Raw genomic sequence first — 14,535 nt, 5'->3', positions numbered from 1 at the left:
GCTTCAAGCTCCAATCTGTGCTGTCCTGCAGTTAGGTTCTTACTCCTGTGGCTGATGAGTGTTGGCAGGATTACGCTGTTTTATTTACCTGTAGCTTTGATGGCGTTTGCTGCTTGAAGAGTATCATCTGATGATGGACTATCTGCCAGAATTACCAGAACACCGGGAACATTCTGTCTTCTACCGTAGGCCGGGGTGAATAGATAGTTCCTTGCAAATTCAATGGCACCACCTGAAGAACAACAAACAAAAAGTGTGGTGATTATGTTCTAATATAGGCAGTTTATTGTATTTATTGCTCTATTCCCAAGTAACATCATGTATTATACTTACTCCAGAGCTGTACTCGCTATTCTGCTGGGGATCTGTACTATTGTGCTGGTGCAGTCACTGTGTACATACATTACATTACTGATCCTGAGTTACCTCCTGTATTATACTCCAGAGCTGCACTCACTATTTTGCTGGTGCAGTCACTGTGTGCATACATTACATTACTGATCCTGAGTTACATCCTGTATTATACCCCAGAGCTGCACTCACTATTCTGCTGGTGCAGTCACTGTGTACATACATTACTGATCCTGAGTTACATCCTGTATTATACCCCAGAGCTGCACTCACTATTCCGCTGGTGCAGTCACTGTGTACATACATTACTGATCCTGAGTTACATCCTGTATTATACCCCAGAGCTGCTCTCACTATTCTGCTGGTGCAGTCACTGTGTACATACATTACATTCCTGATCGTGAGTTACATCCTGTATTATACTCCAGAGCTGCACTCACTATTCTGCTGGTGCAGTCACTGTGTACATACATTACATTACTGATCCTGAGTTACATCCTGTATTATACCCCAGAGCTGCACTCACTATTCTGCTGGTGCAGTCACTGTGTACATACATTACTGATCCTGAGTTACATCCTGTATTATACCCCAGAGCTGCACTCACTATTCTGCTGGTGCAGTCACTGTGTACATACATTACATTACTGATCCTGAGTTACCTCCTGTATTAGGCCGGGGTCACACTAGACCGTAATACGGACGAGTGCTATGCGATAAAAAATCGCATAGCACTCGGCACAATGTTAATCTATGGTGCAGCTCCCATCATCCGATATTTTCTCCACCGTATTTCGGATCCGAGGGAACTCGCAGCAGGCTGCGATTGTCAGCGTATCTCGGCCGAGACTCGCCAATGCAAGTCTATGGGTGCGAGAAAAAATCGGATTACACACGGACCATGCGTGTGCATTGCGAGAAATACGCAGCGGTGTTCTATAGAAAAGCCGGTAATTCAATTGCCGGCTTTGCATTTCTCCTTCACAAACCCGACATGATATGAGACATGGTTTACATACAGTAAACCATCTCATATCCCCCTTTTTTTTGCATATTCCACACTACTAATGTTAGTAGTGTGTATGTGCAAAATTTCAGCGCTGTAGCTGCTAAAATAAAGGGTTAAATGGCGGAAAAAATTGGCGTGGGCTCCCGCGCAATTTTCTCCGCCAGAATGGTAAAGCCAGTGACTGGGTGCAGATATTAATAGCCAGGAGAGGGTCCATGGTTATTGGCCCCCCCGTGGCTAAAAACATCTGCCCCCAGCGACCCCAGAAAAGGCACATCTGGAAGATGGGCCTAATCTGGCACTTGGCCACTCTCTTCCCACTCCCTGTAGCGGTGGGATATGGGGTAATGAAGGGTTAATGCCACCTTGCTATTGGAAGGTGACATTAAGCCAGATTAATAATGGAGAGGCGTCAATTATGTCACCTATCCATTATTAATCCAATTGTATGAAAGGGTTAAAGAACACACACACATGATTTAAAAGTATTTTAATGAAATAAACACAGCGGTTGTTTTAATAATTTATTGCTCTCTCAATCCATCCGGAACACCCTCGCTTGGCAAAATAATAAACGCACAAGATACATACCTTCTGATGTCCTATCACGTCCAACGAGGTAATCCATCTGAAGGGGTTAACTAATATTACAGGCACGAGCTGCGATAAACCACTCGCTCGTGCCTGTAATCCCCGGGTGCTGAAAGGAAAGCTGGATCTGTACTTACATTGAGTCGCGGTGATGCGCCCCTGCTGGATGTTCTCATGAACTGCAGCCTGGGAACTTTTTCCCACGCTCCAGGTCATATGAGGACATCCACCAGGGGGCGCATCACCGCGACTGTAGGAAATGTAGGTCAATGACCTACATTTCATTAATTCGCCGGGGATTACAGGCACGGAGCACAGCTGCATTTGCAGGGCTCCTGCTTGTAAAATATTTTAACCCCTTCAGATCATGGATTACCTCGTGGGACGTGACGGTTCAGCTGAGGGTATGTATCTTGTGCGTTTATTATTTTTCCAAGTGAGGGTGTTGCTGATGGATTGAGAGAGCAATAAAATACTGAAACAACCGCTGTGTTTATTTCATTAAAATAATTTTTAATAATGTGTGTGTGTGTTTTTTAACCCTTTCATACAATTGGATTAATAATGGATAAGTGTCATAATTGACGCCTCTCCATTATTAATCTGGCTTAATGTCACCTTACAATAGCAAGGTGGCATTAACCCTTCATTACCCCATATCCCACCGCTACAGGGAGTGGGAAGAGAGTGGCCAAGTGCCAGAATAGGCGCATCTTCCAGATGTGCCTTTTCTGGGGTGGCTGGGGCAGATGTTTGTAGCCAGAGGGGGCCAATAACCATGGACCCTCTCCTGGCTATTAATATCTGCCCTCAGTCACTGGCTTTACCACTCTGGCGGAGAAAATTGCGCGGGAGCCCACGCCAATTTTTTCCGCCATTTAACCCTTTATTTTAGCAGCTACAGCGCTGAAATTTTGCACATACACACTACTAACATTAGTAGTGTGGAATATGCAAAAAAAAGGGGGATATGAGATGGTTTACTGTATGAAAACCATGTCTCATATCATGTCAGGTTTAGGCAGGAGAAATGCAAAGCCGGCAATTGAATTACCGGCTGTTCACAGATATCGCGCTGAATGAAATATAAATACAGAATATATATATATGTGTCTCAATGACATATCTCTATATATATATACTGTATATATGTTTTCCCGAACATTTGAGCACATAAATCCATTAGATGTCGGTTTTGCAAGCTTGCGAGAAAATCTCGGCATACGGATGCCATACGGATGTCACACGGATGTCACACGGATCATTTGATGCGAGGAAATCGCATCCTCGCACTGCACACGGATCACTGTTTTTAAAACATTTGTGCGATTCTCGGACGTGAAAAACGGACCGTTTTTTTATACGTTAAGTGTGTCCCCGGCCTTATACCCCAGAGCTGCACTCACTATTCTGCTGGTGCGGTCACTGTGTACATACATTACATTACTGATCCTGAGTTACATCCTGTATTATACCCCAGAGCTGCGCTCACTATTCTGCTGGTGCAGTCACTGTGTACATACATTACATTACTGATCCTGAGTTACATCCTGTATTATACTCCAGAGCTGCGCTCACTATTCTGCTGGTGCAGTCACTGTGTACATACATTACATTACTGATCCTGAGTTACATCCTGTATTATACCCCAGAGCTGCGCTCACTATTCTGCTGGTGCAGTCACTGTGTACATACATTACATTACTGATCCTGAGTTACATCCTGTATTATACCCCAGAGCTGCACTCACTATTCTGCTGGTGCAGTCACTGTGTACATACATTACATTACTGATCCTGAGTTACATCCTGTATTATACTCCAGAGCTGCACTCACTATTCTGCTGGTGCAGTCACTGTGTACATACATTACATTACTGATCCTGAGTTACATCCTGTATTATACCCCAGAGCTGCACTCACTATTCTGCTGGTGGAGTCACTGTGTTGTATATTAGTTACCACTACAGGGTGGGTGTCATGACGTCAAATAGAACAGGCTTCTTCTTTTACATGGAAGGAAAGTAATAAAGGATATATATCAATGGTTACTTGGTCTGGTTGCCCATGTTATGTATTTACTCCAGCACAGCGCAGAACTTCTACCTACAATTGATTTTTATACATTATGTATTATCAGGGGGTCTCATTGATGAAAGAAAAACTGTGATTGTGGTCCATAGCAACCAATCAGAGCTCAGCTTTCATTTCTTAAACTACCCTTCAAAATTGAAAGCTGCATTGTGATTTGTTGCTATGGGTAACCAAGACTGTTTTAATAAATGAGGCCTACATGTGTTTACAAGCATTGGTTGAGCGCCGGCCATGAAGGCAGACATCTTATTCACATGTTAATCAGTGTAATCATTACCGATAGTGGTCCCACTGGGGTCAGAGAACGGGATGTTTTGAATTTGTTGCACCACCGTCCGCAGTTCGCTGGATCGGTTCAGTAGCACAGATGGCCGCTGCCGGAAGCTGTAGGCCCCAATTGCAATCTGAAATAGAGGATAAAATAAAATGTTAGAAAAAAACTAAATGGAGCCATGGATAAGGATAGGGATAACTACGAGGGCCGAGGTTGCTGCTTCACCCGGTCTCATGTGCTCGAGGGGGACAATGACTTAACTCTAACGCCTCTGCCAGACTCCATTATTGTCATAGCGCTACGTCAGGAGATGCTACATGCAATGGTGGCGCTACGTTAAATTTCCAGCCAACCACTGCTCTGACAGAAATGGATGGAATCTAATACCGTCTAATACCTGTGTAGCATCCGATCTCAGCTGCCCCGCCGAGGACACGGCCTGCGAGAGGAACTTCTTAATGGCCCCCTCATTGTACTGATTATCCTGAGTCGTGTGCACCATGAACACAATGTCCGTCTTTCCCGTCCCACAGGCTGAGGAGAAAAAAAAATTAAATAATAAGAATATTTTTCTTCGGACCTCACAGGCGTGCGCCGATAAATAGACTGACCAGTGTTGTCCAAGACTGACGCAGCTTCACTCTCCCGGCTCCCGACAAGGGATACGACACGGAACTGATAACGGGCGCCGGCTAGAAGGTTGTCTATTTCGTAGTACCTCGCGTCTCCAGAGACCGCCTGGCTCGATTCAGGGCCACCTTCAAAGTGTAAAATAAAAGCTAAAACTAATACAGAAGATGCAATGCACCATACACGAGGCAAGATGTGACTTCACCATAGGCTGTACCCTTCCGTCTCTGTAGGGGGCAGCATTTTCTCTTTCTTTGCCATCAGTTTGCATTCCTAAATAGAAGACCCCCTATGCAGGAGGCACTTATGGCTAGTCTTGAACGTACCGTCTGCCCGTCTCCAGTAGATTCGGTACCCGGTGCTTCCGGAGACTGGGGACCACGTAAGTCTCACCCGTTGACGTGTTACATCCATAACTCTGAGATCTCTCACAGGATTTACTGGAATATCCGCTAGAAAGACATGAGGAAAACATATCATGAAACCTCTTGAGGCCATCAAAAGACGTCTTCCATTGGGGACGTTGTCTCAAAATAGGTGGCCAGCATGGATCAGTTTTCATGGAAATGGAGTGGTGGTCTTCTCAAAAAGTTGTCTTTCTGGCCAGAATACACTTTTGCATGGTGGACTCAATTACTACTAAAAAAAGCCCCCCTTTTGACCATGCAAAGGGCAACGAGTCCAGCTACCATCTCTACTACCAAAAGTGTTGACCAAGACCAGTTCTTGCAGTATTTTTGGCATCAAGAACCAGTACTAGGATAGTCTCATTTTTAGTTTTGGTGAGGACCCCGTTTCTGGTAAGCACACCTCCTATGTTGCCATAATACCACCACTCCATTAAATCAGATAGACCGGCTGTGAGGAGAACGTCCATTACATCCCGATCTACTCACGAGTTGTAACGCTTGAGGACACCGGATCTCCCTGACGATTGCCCACCAGTGCCGTGACTTTGACAACATATCGTACACCCGGCTCCAGGTTCACCAGCTCAAATGTGTTGGCATTACCCGGCACCTCTTTAGATTGTTCAGGACCACCTGCAAAAACATCATCAGGTCATTGAGCTGTGGAATAAAATGCAAATTAAAATATCTCCCTATGCTACAGGTGTCTGGCAGTGCGATACCATGTAGGAAGATCGAAATCCCATTGATACAAACCATTAGCACAACTTGAAAATGGTGCAACGTAATCCAGCAAAAGTCATGACCCCAATTTATGCATGTGTGATTTTAACAACATTCAAGATGACATCATGTGCTGCAAATTTTGCTAAAGGGAATGCTAAAAATTGGGTTTTGGGCAAGTAGCAATCATATATATATCTATAGAGCGCTCTATATAGGTTTACTATCTACTATGGTACAGTATTATGATGGCCGCCTGAAAAGTAAAGTAATACAAGCTTCATACCTCTCTCAGGGCTCCAGGAGATTTTATAGGCTGTGGCTCCTTGAACGCCAACCCATGTCACCCTTACAATATTCTGGCTCTCAAATATCCGCAGACTTGTCACAGCACCAACCTCCTGACGAGCTGCAGGAGAATGGGAAGAAATCGCATGTTAGAGGATTAGAAAACTTTTTAGAATACCACTAATGATACAATAAACTGCCAGAAATAACCTACATAATACCGCTATATAGTGTCCAGACAATACTCAGCTTCTAAATATACTTAATAAATAATACTACTATTTATTATGCAAATAATACCAACATATGGGATCCAAATAATGTGTAGTGGAAGTATAATACCTTACTTTATACATTATACTGTCATCTTGTTCCCACATAATAATCTCCATATTGAGAACAAATAATATGTACCGTAACATCTAAATAATGCTTAGCACATAACACCGCTATATAGTATCAAAATATGCTGTATTTACATAATAATTCCCAAATAATACTGCCATCTAGTAACTACATTTCGATAAATAACCCACATTACACCATATGGTATACAAATAATATGTAGTATCTATATAATACTTCCCACATAATACTGCTATCTTGTTCCAACATAATATATAACTCACATAATACTGTCATATAGTGTCTAAAGAATATGAAATATTGAAATAATGCTTACCACATAATACTGCTCTATAGTGTCCAAAAGTATGTAATATCTAAATAATACTTCCCATACTGTATAATACCGCCATCTTATTCCAACGTAAAACTCACATAATATCGCCATATAGAGTCTAAATAATATATTGTATCTATATACTTTCCACATAATACTGCCACCAATAAACCACATAATAACACCATATAGTGGCCAAACAATATGTAGGATCTAAATAATACTTCCCACATAATACCTTTATATAGTATCCACATAATATGCAGTGCATGATATGAATACTGCCATATATAACACAAACTGTACCACTAGATAGTGTTCAAAAAATGTTGTATCTACATACTTTCCGTATAATGCTGCCATCAATAACGCATAATATTGCAATTTAATTCCCAAAGTAATCTCGATCTCGGCATTACCTGTTTGCGCCACGATAGATATGGGTTCACTCTCTCTTGTACCAATCAGAGTCGAGACAAAGATGGTGTAGGCCGTCCCCGGAACCAAATCTGGGATGTCCAGAGAAGTGACTTCTCTTGTGACCAACCTGGAAACTTCAACACCTGGAAATACAAAGTGCAATGCATTAATACATATGTAACAGTGGCGAGACCATATCTAACCCTGACATGTGGCCTGGTGGCCTGGTGGGACATTAGCAATGGATGAAACTCTGCCCTGGCCAGATTTGGAGATAGGGTAAGGCAGCAAACTCAATTTTTACCCTGGATGAAGGACAGTCTGGGTATACAGTACAGCCCATAGTCCTAAAATAATTGTGCCATACCATATACAAAAAATACCCCCATATAGTGCTACAATGATGACAGTGGTAGCGTTTGCAGCCTGTCACGGGTTGGTACATGTAATGTGGGTAGGGACGGGTTGGCCTACAGGTGCTTTAGGTTTGGATGCAATGTTCCCTAATACACTTTTACAGTTGTGAAGATGACAAACCATCTCGGCGCCTCCAGGTGATCCTATAGCTCGTCGCTCTTGGAACCGGGCTCCACTCCAGACGGATCACATTCTCTCCAATAGAAGAACTTCGCAGGTTGGACACTTGATCTACAGAATCTTCTTCTGCAGGGATTAGATATACGGGTGAGGCTCGGGCCATCCAGACAAAGAGCTTATCCAGGATTAGGAAAAAATGGCAGTATTCTTCCAGGAACAGCGACACCCTAGTCCACAGGTTGTGTTTGGTATTGCAGCTCAGCCTCATTCACTTTGATGGAGCTGCATTACCAGACAGAACCAAGGGACATGGGTGGCGCTGTTTTGGGAAAAAAGTGGCCATGTTTTTCAACTCCTGTACAACTATTGAGTTACCCTTGACACCTGCCTATGGCGGCACAGCACAATACCTGTTCTTACTGTGACCGTTGCAGGGCTGCTTTCAGTGCTGCCAATTAACGCCGTCACCCCGATGACGTAAACCGTGTTTCCTTGCAAAGGTTCGATATCAAAAGATGTTGTTCCTGCCGGCAGAGTCCTGCTGATCTCACGACCTTAAAAAAGAGACGAGTATTAGAGACGTTCAGCGAGAATCAGGAACAGTGAAATATTAGCTTAATACCGTCTAAAGCCTTATTCAGACCGCCGTGTTTCACATACAAGTTCTATCTGCGGTTTTCAGGGACAGAACATGTACCATTATAGTCTATGGGGGCAATCACAGGTCTGCTTTTTATGGGAGTCACAGATGAAAATCTCTCATAGAAGTCTATGGCTCCATAACAATTACGTCCAGCACACGGATGGCAAGAGACGTTTTGTCATTTATTCAGTTATCCATTTATGAAAAACACTGATGAAAGTGATGGTGAAAACTGGCACTGACCAAACACAGATGAAATTCGGATCCAAAAACATTTTTTTTGCATAAGTGATAAATCACTGATGTCTGAATGAGCCCTTAAGGGGACAGGATTATAAACAAAAAAGGTCTGCTTTTATCTGGAAAAGTTACATGTTTTTCCATGGACTGTTTCTGGTATAGCATCATATCCCCATACACACGAATACTGGAATACCAGGTGCAGCCTGAAGAAGATTTTACAATAAAAAAGGAGCCTCCTTGTTCTAGATAGATATATAATAGATAGATAATTGATAGGTAGATAGAAGATAGATAGATAGATAGATAGATAGATAGATAGATAGATAGATAGATAGATAATAGATACATAGATAATAGATAAATAGATAATAGATAGATAGATAAATAATAGATAGATAATTGATAGATAGATGATAGATAATAGATAGATACATAGATGATAGATAGATAGATAGATAGATAGATAATAGATAGGTAGAAAATAGATAATAGATAGATAAATAGATAATAGATAGATGATTGATAGATAGATAGATAATAGATACATAGATAATAGATAATAGATAGATAGATAAATAATAGATAGATAATTGATAGATTATAGATAGATGATAGATAATAGATAGGTAGAAAATAGATAATAGATAGATAGATAGATAGATAGATAGATAGATAGATAGATAATAGATAGATAGATAGATAGATAGATAATAGATAGGTAATAGGATAGATCATAGATAGATTTATAGATAATAAACAGGCGACGCTGGATCCGTCTGTTCTGCCCCAGTGTCCCGTTACCGTCGCTGTGCCTCCATGTCACTCTGTATCCTGTCGCTCTGGCAATCCCGGTCCATGCAATCCTGAGTCTGGATGATGTTGTATCCACCACCCGAAGATTTGCAACTCCGGCCACTACTGTATCTTCTGAAAAACCAGCAAGTGTCAGATCAGGATCAGCAGAAGCAGCATTGCCTGTTATATATGGAAATATCTACAGTGGATCATTACATTGCACTCCCACCTGTCTTCACATTGATGTTCACAGGGATCCCCTCTCTGGTGCCCACCATGGGCGTGATCCTCACTATGTACGTGATGCCTTCCTGTATATCCGCCAGTTCATATGTTGTCTGGTCTCCAGAAATCACCTGACTCCGCTCCGTCCCATCTACAGGTAACAGACACAAAGAAGCAGTGAGCAAGAACAGGTAACTATGGAGCAAAAGCCTCCAATCTGTGGCTCTCCAGGTGAACTACAGCTCCCAGCAAATGCACCTTGTCAGGGCATGCAGGGAACAGCTATTGTTTAACATCTGGGGAGCCTCATTATGGAGACCACTGATGGAGCCTCAGGATGGAGACCAGTGATGGAGCCTCAACATGGAGACCACTGATGCCGCCTCAGAATGAAGACCACTGATCGAGCCTCAGAATGAAGACCACTGATGCAGCCTCGGGATAGAGACCACTGATGCAGCCTCAGAATGAAGACTACTGATGCAGCCTCGGGATAGAGACCACTGATGCAGCCTCAGAATGAAGACTACTGATGCAGCCTCGGGATAGAGACCACTGATGCAGCCTCAGGATAGAGACCACTGATGCAGCCTCAGGATGGAGACCACTGATGCAGCCTCAGGATGGAGACCACTGATGGAGCCTCAGAATGAAGACCACTGATGCATCCTCGGGATAGAGACCATGATGCAGCCTCAGGATGGAGACCACTGATCGAGCCTCAGAATGAAGACCACTGATGCATCCTCGGGATAGAGACCACTGATGCAGCCTCAGGATGGAGACCACTGATGGAGCCTCAGAATGAAGACCACTGATGCATCCTCGGGATAGAGACCACTGATGCAGCCACAGGATGGAGACCACTGATGGAGCCTCAGGATGGAGACCACAGATGGAGCCTCAGGATGGAGACCACTGATGCAGCCTCGGGATAGAGACCACTGACGCAGCCTCGGGATAGAGACCACTGACGCAGCCTCGGGATAGAGACCACTGATGCAGCCTCAGGATGGAGACCACTGATGGAGCCTCAGGATGGAGACCACTGATGGAGCCTCAGGATGGAGACCACTGATGGAGCCTCAGGATGGAGACCACTGATGGAGCCTCAGGATGGAGATCACAGATGGAGCCTCAGGATGGAGACCACTGATGCAGCCTCGGGATAGAGACCACTGATGCAGCCTCGGGATAGAGACCACTGATGCAGCCTCAGGATGGAGACCACTGATGGAGCCTCAGGATGGAGACCACTGATGAAACCTCAGGATGGAGACCACAGATGGAGCCTCAGAATGAAGACCACTGATGGAGCCTCAGGATGGAGACCACATATGGAACCTCGTGATGGAGACCACTGACGGAGCCTCAGGACTTTGATGCTTGGGGGCCCTGTTTTGCATTAGGGCCCAGGAGCTTTATATAATGAACCCTTGGGTATACGGCTTCCATACCTTGTATACGCTGCTGGACACTACAGGTTGCAGACAATGGGCCATCATATAGCTTCATGTGCGAGAGCTCTGGAAAATGCCCCTCTGATGCTGTCATGAATGTTGGCCTTACCCTCGGAGTTTCTGATGAAGATCCTGTATTCTGTGGCACCGGGAAAGCCGTTCCACGCCAATCGGATACGTCCTCGTCTTGCATCCAAGACACGGAGGTTTGTGATGGAAAAGTTGACTGTCTCTGTAATGAGAAGAGAATCTACTATGGAAAACCATGACAAGACCCATAGATATCACTGTTGTTTTAACAAACTGCACAACTCAATGGTACAAGTGAACATGGGAAATTTTGCAACATATATTATTAGCAAAATCTGCTTCTTCCTCCACTTATGAGCCTTTTTTTCCCACCACAAAACTCTCCCCTGCTTCCTAAATTTATCATCCACTCTGAAATAACGCTAATATCTGTCTTTGTCAAATACATGGACTTTTAACTCATTGAGAGTTAGAGCGCAGCAATCTGATAGGTGATTATGTCACCCACTGCCGGATTCACAGCTACACTGTTCAGTACTACTGTATAGTCTCCTCCATGTTGCTGCTTTCTAGTGAATATTTATCTCACCCCAGTGATGTATTCAGTTATACTGTTCAGTACTCCTGTATAATGCTTTCCATGTTGTTGCTTTTTAGAAAGTGTTTATCTCGCGTCAATGCTCAAGTTATAGCTACACTGCTCAGTATTGCTGTATAATGTCTTCCATGATGCTGCTATCTTATAAATGTTCATCTCACCTAAGTGTTGGATTCACAGCAACATTACTCAGCATTTCCATATGATGCCTCCTTGTGGTTGCTTTTTAGTTAATGTTCATCTCACACCACTGCTGGATTTAAAGCGACGCTGTTCAGTAATGATTGTAAAATACTCTCCATGTTACTGCTTTCTAGTATGTATTCAACTCACTGCAGTGCTGGATTCTCAGCAACAATTCTAAGTGCTTCTGTAAAATGCCCTCCCTGCTCGATATTTTTAGTAAGTGTTCATCTACCCCAAGTGTTGTATTTATAACAACATCACTCAAACCGCTGTTTAATGTTCTCCATTCTGCTGCAATCTAGTAAGCTCATCTCACCCAAGTGATGGATTCACAGCTATAATGCTCAGTACTGCTGTATAATGACCTCCATGCTGCTGTTTTCTAATAAGTGTTTTTTTGCCCTACACTACATTTGGATTCACAGCTACAATGCTAAATACTGCTGTAGAATGTTCTACAAGTTGATGTTCTCTAGAAAGTGTTTTCATTTCCCCCAGTGTTGTATTCACAGCTACACAGCTCTGTACAACCCAGTAGCTCAGAGACAACTGAAAATTAGAGAGAGAGTCTGCAGAGGGAAAAATTGGTGTAAAAAAAGGAGGATACAAGTCATATAATGGCCATAAATGGTGTTATTCCTTATATACACGCAGGACATCTTATTCTGAAAAGTCACCTGATGACAGGTACTCTTTTTCCGAACATAGAAGAATCTGAGACAACTTATATTGGTTTCTTACATGGGTAATGTGTGCTCTTTGGGAACCATTGCAGTGAATATGGGGTTTGGCAATGGCAAAATGGAATTTTATGCGTGATCCATGAAGCTCATTAGATAAATACCTGTTCGGACAGTGATAGAAACAGGGGAGCCCTCCCGTCTCCCTATAAGCGCTGATATCAGGACATAGTACGTTACATTTTCTTCGAGATCATCAATGTCAATTGTGTTTCGGTTTCCAGGAAAATTTCTGGTTCTTTCAAAGCTTCCTGCAATCATATTTAACAATTTTTATTAGTCCACCCTTGAACACAATTCTCTGTCAAAATAAGTTCAAAATCCTGCACTGAATATTTCTCAATATATCTTTATATGTACAGTACACAGATCTTTATGTGTCTAATACAAAGCTCCAAATCCCGAAGACATAGATATAAATGATAAAGCTCTAGCTTCCTGCAGCCACCACTAGGGGGAGGCATAGCAGCTTATTGCATACAGATTTTCTGATAATTGATTTTCCACTATTGGTTTAAGGTAAATAGATTAATTATTTTAATGCATTGGTGGACATACCAATGGTGCAATGTGTGGGGCCATACAGGGGCCCAAGAGGTCAGGAGGCCTATTTCTACCTCCAAAACAGGTGGAATTGTACATTACGATGAGCTATTGGGCTGCAAAGGGCCCATATATTGTGCTTGCACTGGAGCCTCTTCTATCTTTGCCTCCCAGTGTTTATAGATGGATCTTGTCGGATAGTGCTTGCAAAAATAAGCAATTTTACAATTTGTTGTTTATTAAAATTTTTAGCCATTATTGAGATATTACCGCTTTTGTTTACAAGTCATCGCCTTGGAGACCGACCACTCTTTTCTATTAAGCTCTTTTCTTGTAAGAATTTTTTTAACGCTGGCCAGGATTATTGGGGGACGCTGCTACCTCCTAATCATGGCCAGCTTCTACATAATACTGATGAGCTATGAGTGGTTGGTCTCCGAGGCAACGAGTTGTAAACAAAAAAAAATGTTAATATTTCAAGAACAGCTGAAAATTCTAATAAGGAGTAAAGTGCAAAGACGTTTCTTATTCCTGAGCACCAACTAACAACATAAAACTATGAAATGGGATAAACCTTTAACTCCATGAATCGCTAAGAAATATGGAACCATGAAAGACATTAGGAAATAGATCAGCACATTTTGGACCTAAAAGTTACATAATGAGAAAATACATTTTCATTAGAGTTTACGTAAACTCCGTTATCGCATTATCTTTACTTCTTCTATGTTAGAGAACTTACCGTCCGCATTGCGAATCACAACCTTGTATTCTGTAGCGCCGGCTATTCCATTCCAGGACAGCCGTACCCGCTTGCCTGTTACCTCTATGACCTTTAAGTCTGTGATTGTACCAATGGAGCTTCCTGTAGAGGGAAAGAGAAGCAACATTATAGGAAGTTATCAATATGAGATGGATAGACAGAGAGCGCGAGGAACGGACAGAGAGAGGGAGGGACAGAAAGAGAGACAGAGGAAAGGATGGATAGACAGAGCGAGGGACGGACAGAGAGAGGAAGGGACAGATGGAGAGACAGAGGAAGGAACGGACAGAGAGCGAGGGAT

At 42.9% G+C, this 14,535-nt stretch overlaps 1 protein-coding gene across 6 annotated transcripts in view; it reads right to left on the bottom strand.

The window, feature by feature from the left end:
- Positions 1-14,535, bottom strand: part of COL7A1 (collagen type VII alpha 1 chain) — a 150,485-nt gene that overhangs the window by 77,540 nt on the left and 58,410 nt on the right. For all 6 annotated transcript variants that reach the window (XM_077276530.1, XM_077276528.1, XM_077276532.1 and 3 more), the window contains 15 exons: positions 14,214-14,336; positions 13,033-13,179; positions 11,484-11,606; positions 9,919-10,065; positions 9,696-9,821; positions 8,419-8,562; positions 8,009-8,134; positions 7,471-7,614; positions 6,368-6,490; positions 5,845-5,991; positions 5,275-5,400; positions 4,930-5,076; positions 4,716-4,852; positions 4,322-4,448; positions 89-232 (listed from right to left, as the gene is read on the bottom strand). In XM_077276530.1, the coding sequence (XP_077132645.1) occupies positions 89-232; positions 4,322-4,448; positions 4,716-4,852; positions 4,930-5,076; positions 5,275-5,400; positions 5,845-5,991; positions 6,368-6,490; positions 7,471-7,614; positions 8,009-8,134; positions 8,419-8,562; positions 9,696-9,821; positions 9,919-10,065; positions 11,484-11,606; positions 13,033-13,179; positions 14,214-14,336 (2,031 nt within the window). The remainder of the gene's footprint in view (positions 1-88; positions 233-4,321; positions 4,449-4,715; positions 4,853-4,929; positions 5,077-5,274; positions 5,401-5,844; positions 5,992-6,367; positions 6,491-7,470; positions 7,615-8,008; positions 8,135-8,418; positions 8,563-9,695; positions 9,822-9,918; positions 10,066-11,483; positions 11,607-13,032; positions 13,180-14,213; positions 14,337-14,535) is intronic.

The sequence above is a fragment of the Ranitomeya variabilis genome, chromosome 8, assembly GCF_051348905.1.
Source record: "Ranitomeya variabilis isolate aRanVar5 chromosome 8, aRanVar5.hap1, whole genome shotgun sequence".
Taxonomy (NCBI): Eukaryota; Metazoa; Chordata; class Amphibia; order Anura; family Dendrobatidae; genus Ranitomeya; species Ranitomeya variabilis.
This window is presented reverse-complemented; position numbering and strand designations above follow the sequence as displayed.